The sequence below is a fragment of the Nicotiana tabacum genome, chromosome 18 (genome assembly GCF_000715075.1).
Source record: "Nicotiana tabacum cultivar K326 chromosome 18, ASM71507v2, whole genome shotgun sequence".
NCBI classification, from domain to species: Eukaryota; Viridiplantae; Streptophyta; class Magnoliopsida; order Solanales; family Solanaceae; genus Nicotiana; species Nicotiana tabacum.
In genome coordinates, this window is record NC_134097.1 from 107,131,806 (window position 1) to 107,149,729 (window position 17,924).

General features: G+C 37.5%; 1 protein-coding gene across 2 annotated transcripts; it reads left to right on the forward strand.

Moving 5' to 3' along the window:
- The first annotated feature begins 9,842 nt into the window (after nt 1-9,842).
- On the forward strand, nt 9,843-13,535 carry LOC107770898 (uncharacterized). Of its 2 annotated transcripts, XM_075237137.1 has the most exons (7): nt 9,843-10,092; nt 10,635-10,756; nt 11,927-11,999; nt 12,165-12,258; nt 12,337-12,447; nt 12,539-12,599; nt 12,805-13,535. In XM_075237137.1, exons 3-7 carry the CDS (start codon nt 11,945-11,947, stop codon nt 13,276-13,278), a joined length of 795 nt encoding a protein of 264 aa, XP_075093238.1. In that variant the 5' UTR covers nt 9,843-10,092; nt 10,635-10,756; nt 11,927-11,944; the 3' UTR covers nt 13,279-13,535. The 2 variants fall into 2 exon arrangements, with proteins under 2 accessions (XP_075093238.1, XP_075093237.1); XM_075237136.1 differs by lacking the exon at nt 10,635-10,756 and having other exon boundaries at nt 9,848-10,092.
- The last annotated feature ends 4,389 nt before the right edge of the window (nt 13,536-17,924 follow it).

The window sequence follows — 17,924 nt, forward strand, 5'->3', positions numbered from 1 at the left end:
CTCATATACAAGTTAGCTCGTGGTTGTGGATGGCAAAATGTGGGTAAGTTAGTTAGATGTTAGTATGTGCTATGATTCAGTCATTGTGAACCTTCGAAGGATTATTTATCTGTTATGGGTAACTATAGTTGATGTGTGGTCCATTGGTAGACCTATGTGGATGTGTGTTCTAACTTGAGTCGGCTTGGTTGGCTCCAAATTATATTATTGGGAGAGGTGTTGATTCGTCGGTTATTGAGCTTATTAGTAATCTGGGGAGGCCTATGAGTTACCTTTCCGTATTGCGAGGCATTAGGATTTGTTGGTTATCGGCACATGTGGCGCAGTGTTATTGGGGTCTCTCAGCAGGATTTGAGCGGGAGGAGTATTGGATATTGCTTGGCGGATGGTGCATCTGATATGCCCTTTCGGGTTGTGCAGTGTTATGTACCTGCTTCACCGTGGTTATGATGATTTACTTTGATTCTAGACATCAATTGCGTGTGGTCGTCAATTTCGAGCAGAGTGACTTGAGGTGTTCCATGTGGAGCAGTATTTGGATAAGGTCGCGCATTGCAGCTAATTTATGTGGAGGTATGACCTTGCAGGCTAGATTTGTGTGTTCTTTTCCTATAATGTGAGACGGGTTCTCGGCCTTGTGTTGTGTTGGTATTGGTGAGCTTGAGGTACAACTTTTTCATTTGAGTCATTTTCATGATTTGAGTATGTTCGGACCGTTGCTTATTGGTGCGCGTATTATGCAAGTTGTGGCTTAGGCCTATATTGATGTATCATGTTACCAAAGTGGTGTGTTGGATTAGAGGAGATCGTTGGGATCATTAATGAATACGAACGGATTCGATTTCAGAATGTTGGAAGGATAATATCGAGGTTCGGCTCGGAAATTTGCTATGGTAATTGCTAAAGGAGAAGTGACTTCATGAATGGTTGATCTGAGAAATGGTTATGGTTTATTGCGTGTTTCATTTATCGTTGGCAGTATATGAAAGTGTTGGAATGAGACTTTAGTTGATAAGAGGTTTTCTACCGGTATTCGGTTGTTGTGGGCAGCTACTGTGAATAGAAGTTATCGCTACGAGCGTTTGAGTTACATGGTTTATTATGTAATTGCACCTGAGGTTGCAGGCATGGGTTATTACAGCTGGTTTGGGCTTATTCTGAATATGGATGTGAGATTCTGATCTTGTGGATGATTTCGGAAGTGAAAGTGGGGTTCTAAGGTTTATGGGCTAGGTTGGATTGTGAAATTTCAATTACAATGCGTTATCGGACCTATATGGGATAGTATGACGTGGGATCACCCCCGGGTATGTGCATGGTAAGAATATTCAGCGATTGGTTGGCTTTTGGAACAACTCGGGTCACGTTCGAGGACGAACGCATGTTTAAGTGGGGGAGGATGTAATGACCCGACCGACCGTTTTGAGATTTTGTACTTTGATCGCCAGTTTTCGGGCATGACTTGCCCCGTGTGATGTATAATGACTTATGTAAATCGTTGGTTTTGGTTTGCAGGATAATCGGAATAAACTTGGAAGAGCAGTTCCCAATTTGAAGCTTGAAATTTGACAGGTTTGACCAATATTTGACTTGTTTGTATATGATCTCGGATTGGAATTTTTATGATTTGGTTAGCTCTGATAGGTGATTTATGACTTAGGAGCGTGATCAGAATACATTTTGGAAGTTCGTGGAAGGTTTAGGCTTGAATTGGCGAAATTGAGATTTCAGTGTTTTCTGATTGATAGGCGAGATTTTAATATAGAGGTCGGAATGGAATTCCAAGAGCTGCAGTAGCTTCGTTATGTCATTTGGGATGAGTGTGTAAAATTTCAGGTCATTCGGACGTGATTTGGTTGAGTTTTTGATCAAAAACGTATTTCGGAAGATTTTTGAAAACTTAGGCTTGAAACCGATGTGATTTGGTAGATTTGATGTCGTTTGAGGTATTTTGACGATTGGAACAAGTTTGAATAAGATATTGGGTCATGTTTGTGCTGTTGGTTGAGGTCTCGGGGGCCTCGGGGTGATTTCGGATGGTTAACGGGGAAATTGGAATTTGTGTTGCAGCTTCAGATTTGTTGCTTTTGGTATTTCCGTATCTGCGGTTTGTGGACGGCAGATGCGGGTGTTTCATCGCAGAAGCGAAAATGGGTCAGGTGAGCTGGACCGCAGAAGTGACTAAACGGATCGCATCTGCGGAAGCGCAGATGCGGAAGAGTTTCGCAGATGCGGCTTAGGCCGGTTTAATGAACTTTGCAGAAGCGGATAGCTTGACCGCATTTGCGGTACCGCAAAAGCGGATTTTGGACCGCAGATGCGGTTATGTCTGGGCAGAATGTTTAATTTCATTTCATCCGCGATTTTGGGGCTCATTTCCTTCATAGTTGGTCTTTTTGAGAGCTTTTTGAAGGAGATTGAAGAGGGATCCAAGGGGAAACGTTTGGAGGTAAGAATTTCGGACCTAAAACTCGATTCTATTGTGAAATCTACCTAGAAAATTATGGAACTTAAGCTAAAAATGGAAGAACTAGGGCTTGGGATTTTGGACCTTTGAATTGGGATTTGAAGGACCATTTGAGGTCGGATTTGAGAATTTTTGATATGTATGAACTCGTGGGGAGATAAGGAATCTATTGATGTGAAAATTTCTGAGTTTCGAGAAGTGGGCCCGGGACTCGGGTTTTGCTAATTTCGGGATTTTTGGTATTTTTCGATTGTTTTCGCTTGGGCTTTGTTCCCTTGGCATATTGTGACATATTCGTTCTAATTTTGGATAGATCCGATGCGCGTGGAGGCCGATTTGAGGGGCAAGGGCGTCGCAAGCTAGAGATTTCGCCGGTTCGAGGTGAGTAATGATTGTAAATGATGTTCTGAGGGTTTAAAACCTCGGATTGCACATCGTAGTGCTATATCGAGGTGAGACACGCGCTTGATGAGGAGCGTGGGGTCGTTTACTATTAGGGATTGTGACTTGGTCCGTCCTGATTGATGATTTTACCGCGTATTTGGCTGAAACTTGTTTGTTATCATCATGATTTGGGCTGATTGCCATATTTGGGCTTCATGCCAACTATTTGAACCCTCCGAGGATTTTATCACTATTTCCTCACTGTATTGATTTATTACTTGAACTCAGACTTGTTGTTTTCCACTGTTTTACAACTCAGCCACTTTTACTCGGTTTTGAGACTTAAATGATATTTCTAAATGATGTTTTGGGCTGAGCACTACTGTTTTACAAATGCCCGAGGGGCTTGTGATGATTTTCGGACTGAGTGAGGTCGAGGGCCATATGTGAGGATATGAGGTCGAGGGCCTGAGATACTTTTATACGCCACGAGGTGGCTTGAGTAATGTGAGGATGAGTGCCGAGCGATGTGAGGACGAGTGCCGAGAGATGATGCCACGAGATGGCTTGATATAGCGGTTGGGCCGTAAAGGGCCCCTCTGTAGTCTGCACACCCACAGTGAGCGCGGGTACCCATTGTGATCTAAGAGTGAGCCCGACGGGCTGATATTGTGATCTGAGAGTGAACCCGAGGGGCTGATATTGTTCTGAGAGTGAGCCCGAGGGGCTGATATTATTCTGAGAGTGATCCCGAGGGGCTGATATTGTTCTGAGAGTGAGCCTGAGGGGCTGGTACTGTTCGGAGATATTGCCCGAGGGGCGAACCTTTATATGTTTATCTTTCATATTTATTTGTCATTTTTCTTGTTAAACTATGGTATTTGTGCCCGAGGGGCGGATTTCTGTGCTTATCTGTACTAATTGTTTTGCATTCAGTGTATACTGTTGAAAAAGCCATTTTCAAAGAAGTTTAAACTGAGCTAAAATATTTTAAGAGATTTTAAAACTTCATCGCTTTCTTACTGTTTTTTTAGCTGCTTCTATATAGCATCTTGATTGGCTTTACGTGATTTCTTGCTTTCAGTCTTTATTTATATTTGTTACTCACTGAGTTGGAGTACTCACTTTACTCTCTGTACCTTGTGTGCAGATGCAGGTATTTATGCACCCGGTAGCGGGTTTGACTGATCGGAGGCAGATTTACCGGAGTTTGACTGATCAGATCTCTAGTTGTAATAATACTCTAATAGATGCTCGTGACTTGTGACACCCCGGTTAGGGCTGTGTCGGGCTGGATTTCCGCTTTGTTATCTCTATTTTCGCTAATTGTGCTATTAGATCATGTTTGGAATTATCCTTATGTTATTTAACTGCTTAAAAGGACGAATTGCGTTAGACTGGCTGGCCTTGTCTTCACGAGAGGCGCCATCACGATCAGGTTTGAGGTTAGGGTCATGACAATGTAAGAATTACACGTCTCTTTAATAAGACATTTGTGGATCACATATAATGGTAATTGTTTCAATTAACTTGTTTTCCAAGTAATTATCTTATCAGATAATATTTTATGGTTATGCATATCTAGAAGTTATTTTGATGGAAGAAAACTATTAATTATCAGTCTAAAGGGAAATTTTATTTTATGGAGAAGTTCGTAGAGTTTAAAGTTTTGCCTAGTCCTTAGCCTACCTATATAAACGCGTGTGACTCCATCAGTCTGACATCATACGATATGCACATACTAGAAGGCTCCCAGGTTTATTATGTCAACCTTTCAAAAGGTACATTCCTATCAATATTTCACTGCATAGGCTCTGTGTATGTGTTTAAATTCTACATAATGCCAATACCAATAATTTAAATGAAAATCATATAGTTTTCTTATGATCACACAGTTGCATGATCCTTGCCATTTATTATTAAGTTTAGTGTCTAATCATCCAATTAATTATGTTAAAAAAGGAAGAGAGAAAAAACACTAAGCTACATCATGAGATACTAGGAAATCATAGCTATTGTGAGTGATAAGAATTGGAGCTTCATTTGATTTTTATTAATAGACTATGTTTTGGGAATATCTTGGCTTGATAGGTTGCTTGGTAAGTCGGACTTGAGTGACTTTTTCATGAAATGATCCATGCGAACAGCCTTTGCATGGTCTGGCTTCATATTGTAGACTGACTTCTTTGGCCAAGACCAAGCTAATGTACTCTTGACAATTAGATTTTTACCTTGCAAGCCAAAAGACATCATTTGGTTTGGTTATATCAATCATTTGTGTATAGTCATTATTATTGATGCTTAATATTATGGTCTTAGATATCGAGCCAGGTACGAGTTGTTTGACTAGTTCTACCTTATTATGTACCAATAAACAATATACTAATACAATATGGGTAATTTATATATCATATATATTAAGTATTCAAATTATTGCCCAATTAACAATAATATTAAGTACCTCAATGGTGGTCAACTGTCTCCCTATCCCATGTAACTCCAATCATTCAAGAGCAGCTAAAATATGTTCTTACTCATCAATAAAGAGTTAAGAGTATGTTGAATTATGTGTGAAATAACTGTAGAGCCTTCAACGTGAGAAAACCTCGTAAGGACAAATGAGTCACCCCTTGATTGCATGGCATAATAAAACTCCAACCAGAGGAGGAAAACATGTAGCTCCACTAATGGGAGTCTCAATAGCGCAAAAGGAATATTGGTGGGGGGGGGGGATTGTCAATTTCTTGTACTTGCTCAATATGAACCTAGTAAGCATGCTACCCATCGGCAAACTCGTATTTTATCATATAATTGTAAGTACGATAACATATAACGGACTTCAGGCTGGCCGTCACACAAGCATAAATAGGCTTTAGGAAGTTCAATCATCATGCAAAAATAATATAGAGAATTCATATCAGTCGGCCAAATAATTTCAAAATAGGAGAGTGATGGATAACACCAACCTATCTATCCAATATCACTAGTGATTTTATTCACAAAGTAATCCAAGTGAGTTCATATGGCACATTTGATAAGTCAGAAAAAGTGTGTCTCTTTTAGTTCTGATGAGTAACACATATCATACATACTTCATACCACCATTTGAAGTCATAATAGATATTAGAATAATTTATAAATCATGTCTTGAATGAATAATGCATGGTCAACAACATTTACAACATGAATAAAAAACTCTTTAACTGTAGCTTCAATCTCCAATCCATGGTGTGGTTGAGCTGAAAATACTCTTCCCAAACATAGTTCTCTATCAAAATTTCAAGCCTCTTCTTTTTGACTCAATTTTTTGTCTTGTTTTCACTTGTTTTACTCCAAATTTCTTTGAAAGTATATAAAATATGGTGTTCATCAAGTCTCAATTAATGCTATAGATTATTCAATTAAAACAACAAAAAGCTTAGTTACTCACATACAAATGTTAACGGAGAACCAACTTATCCTATGTCTTAGTGAAGGCCAAATTTAACACTAGGAAAATACAGATCAGCTAAAATAGTAGCAAAATATTTTTTTGAGAATAAAAAAATGGTGGAATTTAAATGGGAGGAAAGCAGGAAGAAGATGGGGAACAAGGTGGTGTTAGAGAGAAGAGATATTAATATTTTATTATCCATATCAACATAACATAAACTATTCAGTGCTCAAATTAAGTGAGAGTCACTCTTTGTGTCATGTCAATATAATGTGTTTGATAAGGTATACTTTGATCGGCGTTGAAGCGTCTAATAGGCATAAGAGTTAGTTGGGGTATCAAAACGTGAAGTGATATCAATTTTAGAAAGTTATTTATATATTTGGCCTTATTTTTTTATGGTGCTAGACCATAATCCTTGCATTGAATTCTTAATATTTTCAAAAGATCTTTTTAAAAAGCTTTTTCAAAAATACTTTCAAGTGATAATATAAAGAAAGAATTTCCATAAAAGGTTTTTGGACAGCCATGTCTAAAGTATCGTTTGGTAGGGTGTATAAGAATGGTATTAAATATGATGTATTTGTAATGATGAGATTATTTCTTATCGACTGTCTTATATGGTGCATTAAAACCAATTTTGTCTTTATATATGTATTAAAACTATGGTACTGCTAATCCCGTGATTTGTTCAACATAATAATAAGTTAAAAAGTACTATTACTAAACAAGAGATTAATAATATCATATATATATATATATATATATATATATATATACATATATATATATACATATATATACACACACAAAACACACACATACCCAGTGTAATTTTACATAGTGGGGTATGGGGAGGGTAGTGTGTACGCAGATCTTACCCTTACCTTGTGTAGGTAAAGAAACTGTTTTCAATAGATCCTCGGCTCAGGAAAAACTAAAATGCATATATATATATATATGTGTGTGTGTGTGTGTGTGTGTGTATATATATATAATCTTTTCTAATACATTATACCAAACAACTCAGTAGAAGAAAAAGGATATTACATGTTCACCCTGCAACAATATCCCTTTATCTTCCGAACACCTCAAAGTAAACAAAATAAGAGTCCAGAACCAAAGTGTTGCCTTTTTTGACTCAAAGCACAAAAAATAAGTGAAAAAATAATTTAGAACCATTTTATATATAATGCATTTCTTCAATGCGCTATACCTTAACGACACATTTGTCCATTAAGGTATAGCACATGGGTTACATGTGCTATATGTAAACTTTACTGACCCACCAATAATTCACCTGAACTTTACTAACCCATAAATAATTGAGGTTATAACATGTAGCGCATATTATGCATACGCTATACCCGCAATTATTGTGCCCCATGTCCTTACTCAATTGCCCGAAGACGATATATTTAATCGGGATCTGGCAGATGTGCAGAGTCGGGAAGATAATAGTGATTATAACAACAAAGCTGATGAGTCTGGAGATGACACACTCTTCCCTGATGATGATGAGGACGAGAATGATAAACCTGATTTGACGAGGGAATATGATGCCGCCAATGAGCATGCTCCATATATGCAGACTCCACTTCCCGTTAGACCGAGAGTGTACGAGTCTCATGTACCATTTCATTCAAGGGAGATTCCCTACCTTGATTAGTTGCCTAGTATAACAGAGGTGGATGCCATCACAAGGGATCTTGACGATATTCGGACAATAATATGGGATGAATCTAAACCAACAGTGCTGTCAAAGAATATGCTTTTTGCTGATAAAGCATGTCTAAGCAGGGTGGTGCGAATGTACAACATAAAAGAGTGTCATGAGATCGTGGTTCACGATTCATCTCCGGAAGTATATAATGTTATTTGTCATAGATGGTTTCAAGGTTGTACATGGATGCTGCGTGTGAGAAAGTTGAAAACAAATATGTGGATTGTGGGAAATATATTGGCACCCACACTTGTGAAATGGACACATTCAGTGAGAATCATTTTAACTTGAATGGTGACTTGATTTCTTTTGTCTTGATTCCACATATTGAATCATTCCTAAGGTGAAAGATTAAAGAATGTATAACATCTTTCCACCAGGTGAAAGATTCCACATGCCTTCAAAGATTTTAACTTGTACTCACTTTTTAAACAACTTCAGCCCCATTTCTTCTTCTTCTTCTTCTTCTTCTTCTTCTTCTTCTTCTTCTTCTTCTTCTTCTTCTTCTTCTTCTTCTTCTTCTTTTCTTCTTCTTCTTCTTCTTCTTCTTTCTTCTGCTATTGTTGGTGCTGCTATGAAACTTCAGTTCACGGGATGATTGCCATAAGTATGTTTATCAGATTATTTAAAAATAAATTATAAATAATTACGTAAATTAGTAGATAATAATTTGTGAATATTTCCACGTAATTATGTTCTTTTCACGTTTATTGTTTCCAAAATTCATAATTTAGATACTATTGACAATCAAATTATTTTATAGTAGTAATATACTATGAAAGAATAAGGTGATTATTTATCTAGTATGTTAGAAAGCTTTTTCAAAAACTTTAGTTTATATAGTGCTGAAATTTTTACAAATGAACTAAATAACTTCAGCATCTTCTGGTGAAGTTTTTGGAAAAGCTTTATGAAAAAACTAATGAATCCAGGACAAAAAAACTTCAGCTTATATAGTGCTGAAGTTTTTACAAATGAACTAAATAACTACAACATCTTCTGCTGAAGTTTTTGAAAAAGCTTTATGACAAAACTAATAAATCCAGGACAAAAAAATTTCAGCTTATATAGTGTTGAAGTTTTTACAAATGAACTAAATAACTTCAACATCTTCTGCTAAAGTTTTTGAAAAAACTTATCTAGGACAAAAAAACTTTAGCTTATTTAGTGCTGAAGTTTTTACAAATGAACTAAATAACTTCAACATCTTCTGCTAAAGTTTTTGAAAAAACTTATCTAGGACAAAAAAACTTTAGCTTATTTAGTGCTGAAGTTTTTACAAATGAACTAAATAACTTCAGCATCATCTGCTGAAATTTTTGCTACTTCCGGCCCGTCTACTAGAATGCTGAAGTTTTGCGTGATTGCCTTTGCTACTTCAGTCCCGTATACTGAAATTACGCGAAAAAGTGGGTACACTTGCAATTTTTTTTACAAAGCAAACATAAGTTAAAACGTGACCCAAAAAACGTGTATACATGGAATGCCCCGTAAAAACCGGCAAATACCTCAAAAAAATTTCCCCACTCCTGAGACCGGTCAAACATCATTAAAAAACTTGGGAAAACGACAAAAAGTCATAGGATAATAAAATAAAATAAAATAATAAGGTGATTGTTATTTCCTTACACATCCTTTGTACTTACCTCTCCCGTCTGCAGTCTAGTCGTGGTAAAGTTTAAGTGTGAGTCAATCCAGAAAACTCTCTCACTTCAATCTTACGTGTAAGCATCCTATTGGTCCTTAATAGATGCCCCGAGAAAACCGAATCTGCTAAGAATTTTGTTTTTTTCTAAATCTTTTACTTTTTCAAAAGAAAGTACCAGTAAGTGTTATTTCGCTTTTAATGTATTTAAATTTTTACTAATTTTATTATCCCCTTTGTATTGTTAACTTTTCCGAAGAAGACGTAAGGATTTCGAAATTTTTTCATAAAAGTTTGTATATATATAGATAGATACTGGTACACGGGTTGTCTGTGTTTGTAAAAAGGGGGAAAAGTTGGCTAAATTAGGGTTTGAGTGATTTTGAGGGGTTGATTCGTTGGTGGCCATGAGGAAGAGGCTCGATACCCGATTCCCTGCTGTAAGTCTCACCCCCACCCTAACCCATATAACCCACCCCCACCCCCACCCTTTTCTCTTTCTGTTTAGTTATTTCTCTTTCTGTTTATGTATTATTCTGTTAGTGTTTTTGATTGTCTATTCTGTGTTTTTTTTGTTTTTTGTTTTTTCATTCAAAGAAGTAACTGGGGTTTAGTAAATTTGAAACTTTAGAGCTTTTATTATTTTCCTGTGGGAGGGGGGGGGAGCTTTGAGCTTTTGATGTATTGGTGATCTTTGTGAGGTTATTGAATGAATAGAAATCTCAAATTGGTAGGATTGGATGTCTACTATTTACTTGTTGGGGGAAAAACTGATTATGAAGGTGGAGTTTGAGTTTGACTTTTTGTTTTGGTTCCTGGGACTTGCCTTGTGTTCATGCTTATATGTATTTGCTTAGTTTGGTTGTACGTGATGAATCTTCTCTCCCCCCCCTCCCCCCCCCCACACACACACAGAAAAAAAAATTAAAATTAAAACAAAAGAGAGAAAGAGGGTTGAAGAAACGAACATCTTTTTTTGTAGGAGTTGAGGTACATGAAGTATGGATTTCTGGTCTCTTTAATCCAGTGGTTAGGACATCTTAATAGTAGAGGAAGAAATATGACCATGCTTAAGCAGTCAGCTCTCCATCATATGCTTTGAAGGTATAATAAGTTGTTCCTTTTTGATAAGTAGGTATAATAAGTTGTTCTTTGGTCTAATGGTAAGAGTGCAACTCAGCATGTTAGGGCTTTGAACCCTGCCTGAGACAAAGGCCTGGTGATTAAGTGAAGGGTAGAGGCGTGGGCCCATTATCCGTCGGGTTTCGAACTGTGTCCCTTTGGCCCTTGGTAATTTCTTGGTTATTAAAAGAAGTTGTTCCTGATAATTATTGGAGCACATCTTTGCCCGTCGTTCTGCAACCTGCACAGAATCAATACCTTGAATTGGTTTAGTTAAAGAGGCCGGTAACTTGGCATCTGTAGTGTTTTCTGCTAATTCCGCATTTGTATTCAATTGGGCTACTAGACGATAGGAAGGTGGTGAGAGTACCGTGACGCTAACCTTGTGAATGACCCTCTAAAGTATGAAAGTTTATGTTGGTCATGTTATTCATCGTTCAGGTATAGATGTTCTTGGGTGGAAATGGTTTTAATTGACTGGTTATAGTACTTTAATATCATAGAGCTGTTACCTGCCGGTCATTGCTTTGACTGAGAGAAATTATTTTTTTGCTTGCCTTTGGACATTAATGAGTCTTCTGAGCTATACTAACTGATGCTGATCTTATCTCAATTTTGATTGTTTTACCTGGAAAGTGGAGGGTCCTTTCTGTCAGCTCTTTGAAGTTGTAATTGTAGCTCTACAACTGAAATTCACCTGCAACATGTAATTAGGTAGAGATGCATGATATTAGAACTGTTAGTTGCATATCACTTGTTAAATGCGGACATATACAACAACAACAACATACCCAGTATATTCCCACATGTGGAGTCTGGGAAGGGTAGTGTGCATGCAGACCTTACCCCTATACAAACTAAATGGGGGGAATGCGCATGAAACAAAAGTTTGGTGTTGCATGGTAGTCTGTTTCTCTCGTGATTCAACAATATCGTGTACTGATATTTGGTTTCAAGAAGGAATTTTTATGACTGTAATTTGAGAGTTTTGCTCTTTTTATTATTTTAAAATATTTGTACGGTGACATCTGAACGTGAATGAAACTGCTTACAAGTTTCATGAGCTCTTGTTATGGACTTATTGTTTCTGTTGATTAAATTACTGAATCAAAGTTTCTAACTGTTCTAATACTCGTTGGCATTTATTTGCAGGCGCGGATTAAAAAGATTATGCAAGCCGATGAAGATGTGGGGAAGATTGCCATGGCTGTTCCTCTTTTAGTCTGTAAGTATTTTTGGAAGTCCTTTTCACTAAATTTATTTTAGCATTTTGAATCAGCTGGTTTTGAGAGCTATTTACCCTTATTCGTCCTTTGCTTCTTGGTATCAATTTTTGTGTGTGTTTAGTTTTGTTTATCCTAACTTGTATTTTGTCAACGGTAATATTCAGCAAAAGCTCTTGAGCTCTTTCTGCAAGATCTTTGTGACCGAACATATGAGATCACCCTCAAGAAAGGAGCAAAAACTATGAATTCATTCCATTTGTAAGTTCAATGAACTGTTTTTATACACATCATACCAGTTCTCTGGCTATCATCTAACTCAGTCCCTGTACTTCATAGGAAGCAATGTATCCAGAGCTTTAATGTGTTTGATTTCCTCAAGGATGTAGTGAGCCGGGTTCCTGATCTAGGCGGATCAGATGGTGGTGCCGAATCAGCTACAAAAAGAAGGTAAAAAAATTGTACTTCCCATTTTCTTGCCTGTGATGGGTTTCAGGGCGATGAATTTGTATCATTAACAGCTGACTGTTCGCTGATGCAGGAAAGTTGTTGAAGAAGATGATCATGACAGTGATGATGATATCAAAAGGAGTAGTCGCATGGTATGGATATTATTTCTTTTAGATAATGTTGGGTTTAAAATTTGGGTTTTCCATAATTGATGGTCCATTTGTTAGTTTAGACATCAAGACCACGCTACCAACTTTTGACATGCAAAGCTGTATGTGGTCTGATTTCTTCTGTGTAAAACACCATATCAGCGCCTCCTGTATAATAGTGATATTTTTTTTAATTTTTTAATCACAGCATGATACTGCACACACCAGCGGTAGTGGGAGGGGACGAGGCAGGGGTAGGGGTAGAGGCCGTGGGAGAGGTGCACGAGCAGTAGAGCGAGGAGACTCCAATGTTCACTGTGATAAAATTGAAGACCCTGCTGATGTTTCAAATCAAAATAATGAGAAGCAAAAGCAAAATGATGAAAGGATGGACTATGTAGCAGAACCAGCAGAATCAAAGAACATTTCGGCTGGCAAATACCCAGAAGTTCCTGCGAGAAACTTCGATCTCAATATTGACTTAAATGAGAGTGTGGAATCCACAGCAATACCAGCCGAAGCTCCTTCAACATCAAAAATGCCGCCTCCTGAAGTGAAGCATGAGGAAATCCCTGGATGGTCCTTGTCAGAGATGGAAAAGATGGCCATTGATCCGATTCAACTGGCCAACTTAAACAGAGGGTTAGATGAGGAAGAGGAAGATTATGATGAAGAGGGATAGGGATAGTTTTTCTAATGTGTTAGAGCACTTACTAACTCACATACAAGTAGGCTTTGTTCTAGTCTTGTAGGAATTAGTTTAAGTGTAAAAGAAAAAGGGTATAGTTGTCAATGAAGCTCAGATTTCTTGGGTTTCTCTAGTTGACTTAGGCACCTGTATTTATAGTCTTCTGTATTATTCAGCAACAGCATCTTAGGAGACATGTAATTTATTTCTTCTAATTCAGAAATATAATCTAGGTTGGAGGGTTGCATTCAGTGTTCTCTATTTTACCTTTTTATTAATTAATTTGCTGAGATGTGTCAGAATCTGCCGATGTGGATAGCATTCTTGACCTTTATTAATTTGGAGGACACTGATATTTTTTCAAGCGTGGTCTTATTCTTTTGTCTCCATGTTCCTTTGTATATCCAAACACTCTGCTCCGGCCTGAGCAAGAGTCTTGCTCTGCGCAGGCGGTGTTTGTAAATTATTACTGACGTTTTTACCTTTTTTTGGGCACAGTTATTAAAATCTAAGTTGGGTTTGTTCTTACTCCTGCGCACCATTACATACACTGTCGGTATAACTTAAGTGAGTCCGGAACCCAATTGTGGTTTTTTTTGGACAAATGTGACATAAATATGTGTAAAAAAAAGAGTTATCATTCTATATATAACGCGGTGTAAAACCGTGTTATATATGTATAACACATGAATAAACAACGATATGCTGACCTGATGTGACGGATATGTATAGCGCGTTACATATATATATATATATATGTACCGCGCTATACCTGTTTGTGGGCCCACCAATAAGTCTCATGCGGTAAACTGACATAACAATAATTTAAATGGGTATAAAGAGCGCTATACATCAAAAAATTCAGCCCTTCGTGTCACGCCCCAAACCTGGAGAGGCGTGGCCGGCACCCGGTACCATACTCGGCCCGAGCGTACCACTCTATAACTCTGAACTCTGGAGGGGTAACCCTCAACTTAGGCCGATGAGGCCATATTCTGAATCATGTGAAATAACGTCTAAAACTAATAATATCAAACTAAACATCTACATAGGGATGGTAAAGCCACAGTACTGGTATAAAAATGTACATGACTCGTCTACAACCCTATAGGGGCAACTGAATTCTATCATGGTCGGGACAGGGCCTCGACATACCCATCAAACATATATATATATATATATATATATATATATATATATATATATATATATATATATATATAATGGACTCCAAGGTCTAGACCTGATAACTCCGGGGAAGTGGAGCTTACCAACCAAGCTGATATTTGGCCCTGTCTACTAGGAAGGTCTATCCAGCTGTCTATCAGGACCTGCAGGCATGAAATGCAGCGTCCCTAGCAAAGGGACGTCAGTACGAAATAACGTACCGTGTATGTAAAGCAACTGAATAAGTGAAATCTGAAACGGAATTGTTAATATAATAACTGAAAGTAACTGGGAGGCAAAGATAACCTGAAGATATGCTTACCTGCTGATACTGACTCAACTCTCTCAATATAGTACTCCTTCCGTTCCAATTTATGTGAACCTGTTTGACTGGGCACAGAATTTAAGAAAAAATAAAGACTTTTGGAATTTGTTGTCCTAAACAACTCAAAAAGGGATCTAGAATATTTGTGTGGTTATAAAAGTTTCTCATTGATGGTAGAATTGTAAGTTTAAGCTAAATTGTTACCAAATTTAGAAAGGGGTCATTCTTTTTTGAACGAACCAAAAAGGAAATAGGTTCACATAAATTGGAACAGAGGGAGTATGTAAAATAGATGTTCGGCCCTATAAGGCTCGGTATGTGTAACTGATCTGCCGTAGTAGGCTTGCTCATAGGCGCTCGGCCATACTAGGCTCTGTATCTCAGCCATTCTGGGCTTGCTCATAGGCGCTCGGCCACAGTAGGCTCGGTATATAACTCACCATCTGATCAGAGGTTGCCCAATAGGGGCATGCCCATCAATTATAGCTCGATGGTAGTAAAAATACTGTAATACTGTATATATATAGACACTCTACACTCTGGGCTGACAGAAGACAAAATTAACTGAATATGAAGTCCCGATAAAGGAGAATGCTATAACATATGAGACTAGGAAAATGTACATAAATTCCGGAATATGAACTTCTCTTTATGTCTTGTTATCAACAACATGTAGTTACTGGATCATGCCAAAATGAAAGATAACATACCTTAACATCGTTAAGTCCTTAATACCTTCCAAGCAATTCTTCAAACAACTCAACTCAATCTACCACAGCATAAGGAGATTCAAAATCAGTGCTGAGTAAAGGCTAAGTTTGGAACTTAAACTAGTAGCTCGTTTACGTAAATTTTGGCAGTATATCCCCTGTAACAAGGCCCTCCTCCAATACCATATACCAACAGCAACAAGAACACAACAATTACAACATGTATGCATCATTTTCCAACCTTATCTCTATCACAATATACAACAAAACAGCACATACCCCTAATCACTTCATACATAAAACGGCAACCAAAGTAGTGCCAAACAATCTAAAAAAAGTAACGACGAACAACCAGCCTACCATTCCGTCATTATGTGTTGTTTCCCCACACCTTTTCTCCTCCAAAACCCCATAAAACATCAACATAAGAGGCCAACACAAAACAACCCACAAACAATCCACTACAGGTCAAATAACTCGAACTCACGGCTTCCGATCACCGTCCCGTGAGTTCTAACTATTAAAAAATAAATTTATCAACCTTCCTTGATATTTAAATACTTAAATACATAGATTAGACTTTTCTTAACTTTGAAGTACCTTCCAAAAATCGAACTACAAAGAAAAAAGAGAGGCGGTATAATGATACTTACGTCGTAGGGATTGTTCTAGTGTTATCGCTTCTTGATTTTGTACCCGGGATGATAATCCTCTTTAAAACCCTCGAATAGAACTTAAGTTATGTTTAGGGGGTGTTCTCTGGTCGTGTTCAATGGATAAATGAAGAGAAAAAATGAGATAGGGATTATATACCAACTTTTGTTCTACAACTCGCTTGACTTCAAAACATAACACACAACTATCATACGATATAAATCATAACATAATCTCCTTATAATGTTAATTACCCTAGTCTCACCCCAAAAGTACATGTTATAACATTCCAACTGGTCGACTTTCGACAAAACTTATTTTCTTCAATTCGTTTAGTTTCTAAGCCTTCAAACCCTCTTGGTACTTGGTATTCATGATCTTAAATATTTGTAACTTCCACGTTAACATGATTAACTTACTTTGAAAATTTTTCAAAGATGATTTCATTTATGAGCTTACATCAATTGACTTATGACATACTCTTACGTACGAAAACATGGGGTGTAACATCATTCCCTCCTTTGGAACATTCGTCCTCGAATGTTGAATGATGCGCTTATCAGTCCATAACCTATAACTCTTACGAATAATTTAGTATTGTCCTTGACATCTAGGCAATTGTTTTGTGAATAAATCTGAAGGCCAGGGCATTCCCCCTTTAGGCCTCTTTCTCACACCACGACTTGTTGTTAGAATTCTTCCAATATTGTAACTGTTGCGACCTTCTGTCATGCAACTTGTATGACTTTGTCCTTGTATATGCGCCTATGCGACTCTTCTGTCCTTCCCCCCCAGTTTTTAGCCAATCTCTAGGCCTCACTTTGGGAACATCTACAAAACTATGACAAGTTGTTTCTCCCGGTATATATAGGTGTACGGAAGTTCTTTTCTCGGTACTTTATCGAACTTACAACTATTACTATATCTTGTTTCATAGCCTTGTATGTCTATCCTTATGGCTTTACTATATCTAGGTAGGTTATACTATACCATAACACTTACTTTGATTTAGTATTACCGAGGTCTGCTACCCAACTCCAGGTTACTCTCTCGCTGCTTATCCTATATGTATAAATCTAAGCCCTTTAGTTCTTCCTCATTACTGTTCATCTTAAGAATGACGGCCTAATCCCATCTCATACTTTGAAACTTTTATCTGCCTATTGTTGATTTACCCTAATGTTGACATATAATCTACCATTGATCACTTGAAACCTCTTACGTAATAAATTGTTGTTAGGGCTTATGTCTCATCGAGGAACATTGAAGTTATTTGCCTGCTCCACCTAGGGACAATACTATACTTCAATAACCGTATTTCATCGCATCCCAACGCGATTCACCTTATGGGAGTATTCTAATCTCATGCAATTCATGAAATACCTTCTCTTTTTGAATAATTACCCTAATCGAAGGCCTAAATGTCATCCTCTTATCTATCACAATTACACCCTTATTCTACTACCAATGCAATATTTCACCTCTTCAAATCACTCATAGTCTTAGACTTCTTTGAGCTCATTCAGGCTATACTGAGCTTCCTATAACTTATGGAGTTCATTAACCCTCTTATTTTGATGGGCTTAATCCCGAGGCCTTACCTATTCTCGTCACCTTCTCACCCATCTTTTCTCATCCTCACTCCTATCTACTTAAAACTTTGTCACTCTACCATACTTTAGCTTGTGACCTACACATATATATTTATAGTACTTACAGCCTTCCTTAACTATATAACACCATACATTTCCTTATGTTATTTTGGAACCTCAAGCGAAACATCA

Excerpts from the sequence above, each read along its gene's own strand:
- LOC107770898 (XM_075237136.1), top strand. The coding sequence starts at position 10,060 with ATGAGGAAGAGGCTCGATACCCGATTCCCTGCT. Across the intron at positions 10,093-11,926 it reads TCGATACCCGATTCCCTGCT|GCGCGGATTAAAAAGATTAT; the intron begins GTAAGTCTCACC and ends ATTTATTTGCAG. Across the intron at positions 12,600-12,804 it reads TCAAAAGGAGTAGTCGCATG|CATGATACTGCACACACCAG; the intron begins GTATGGATATTA and ends TTTTAATCACAG.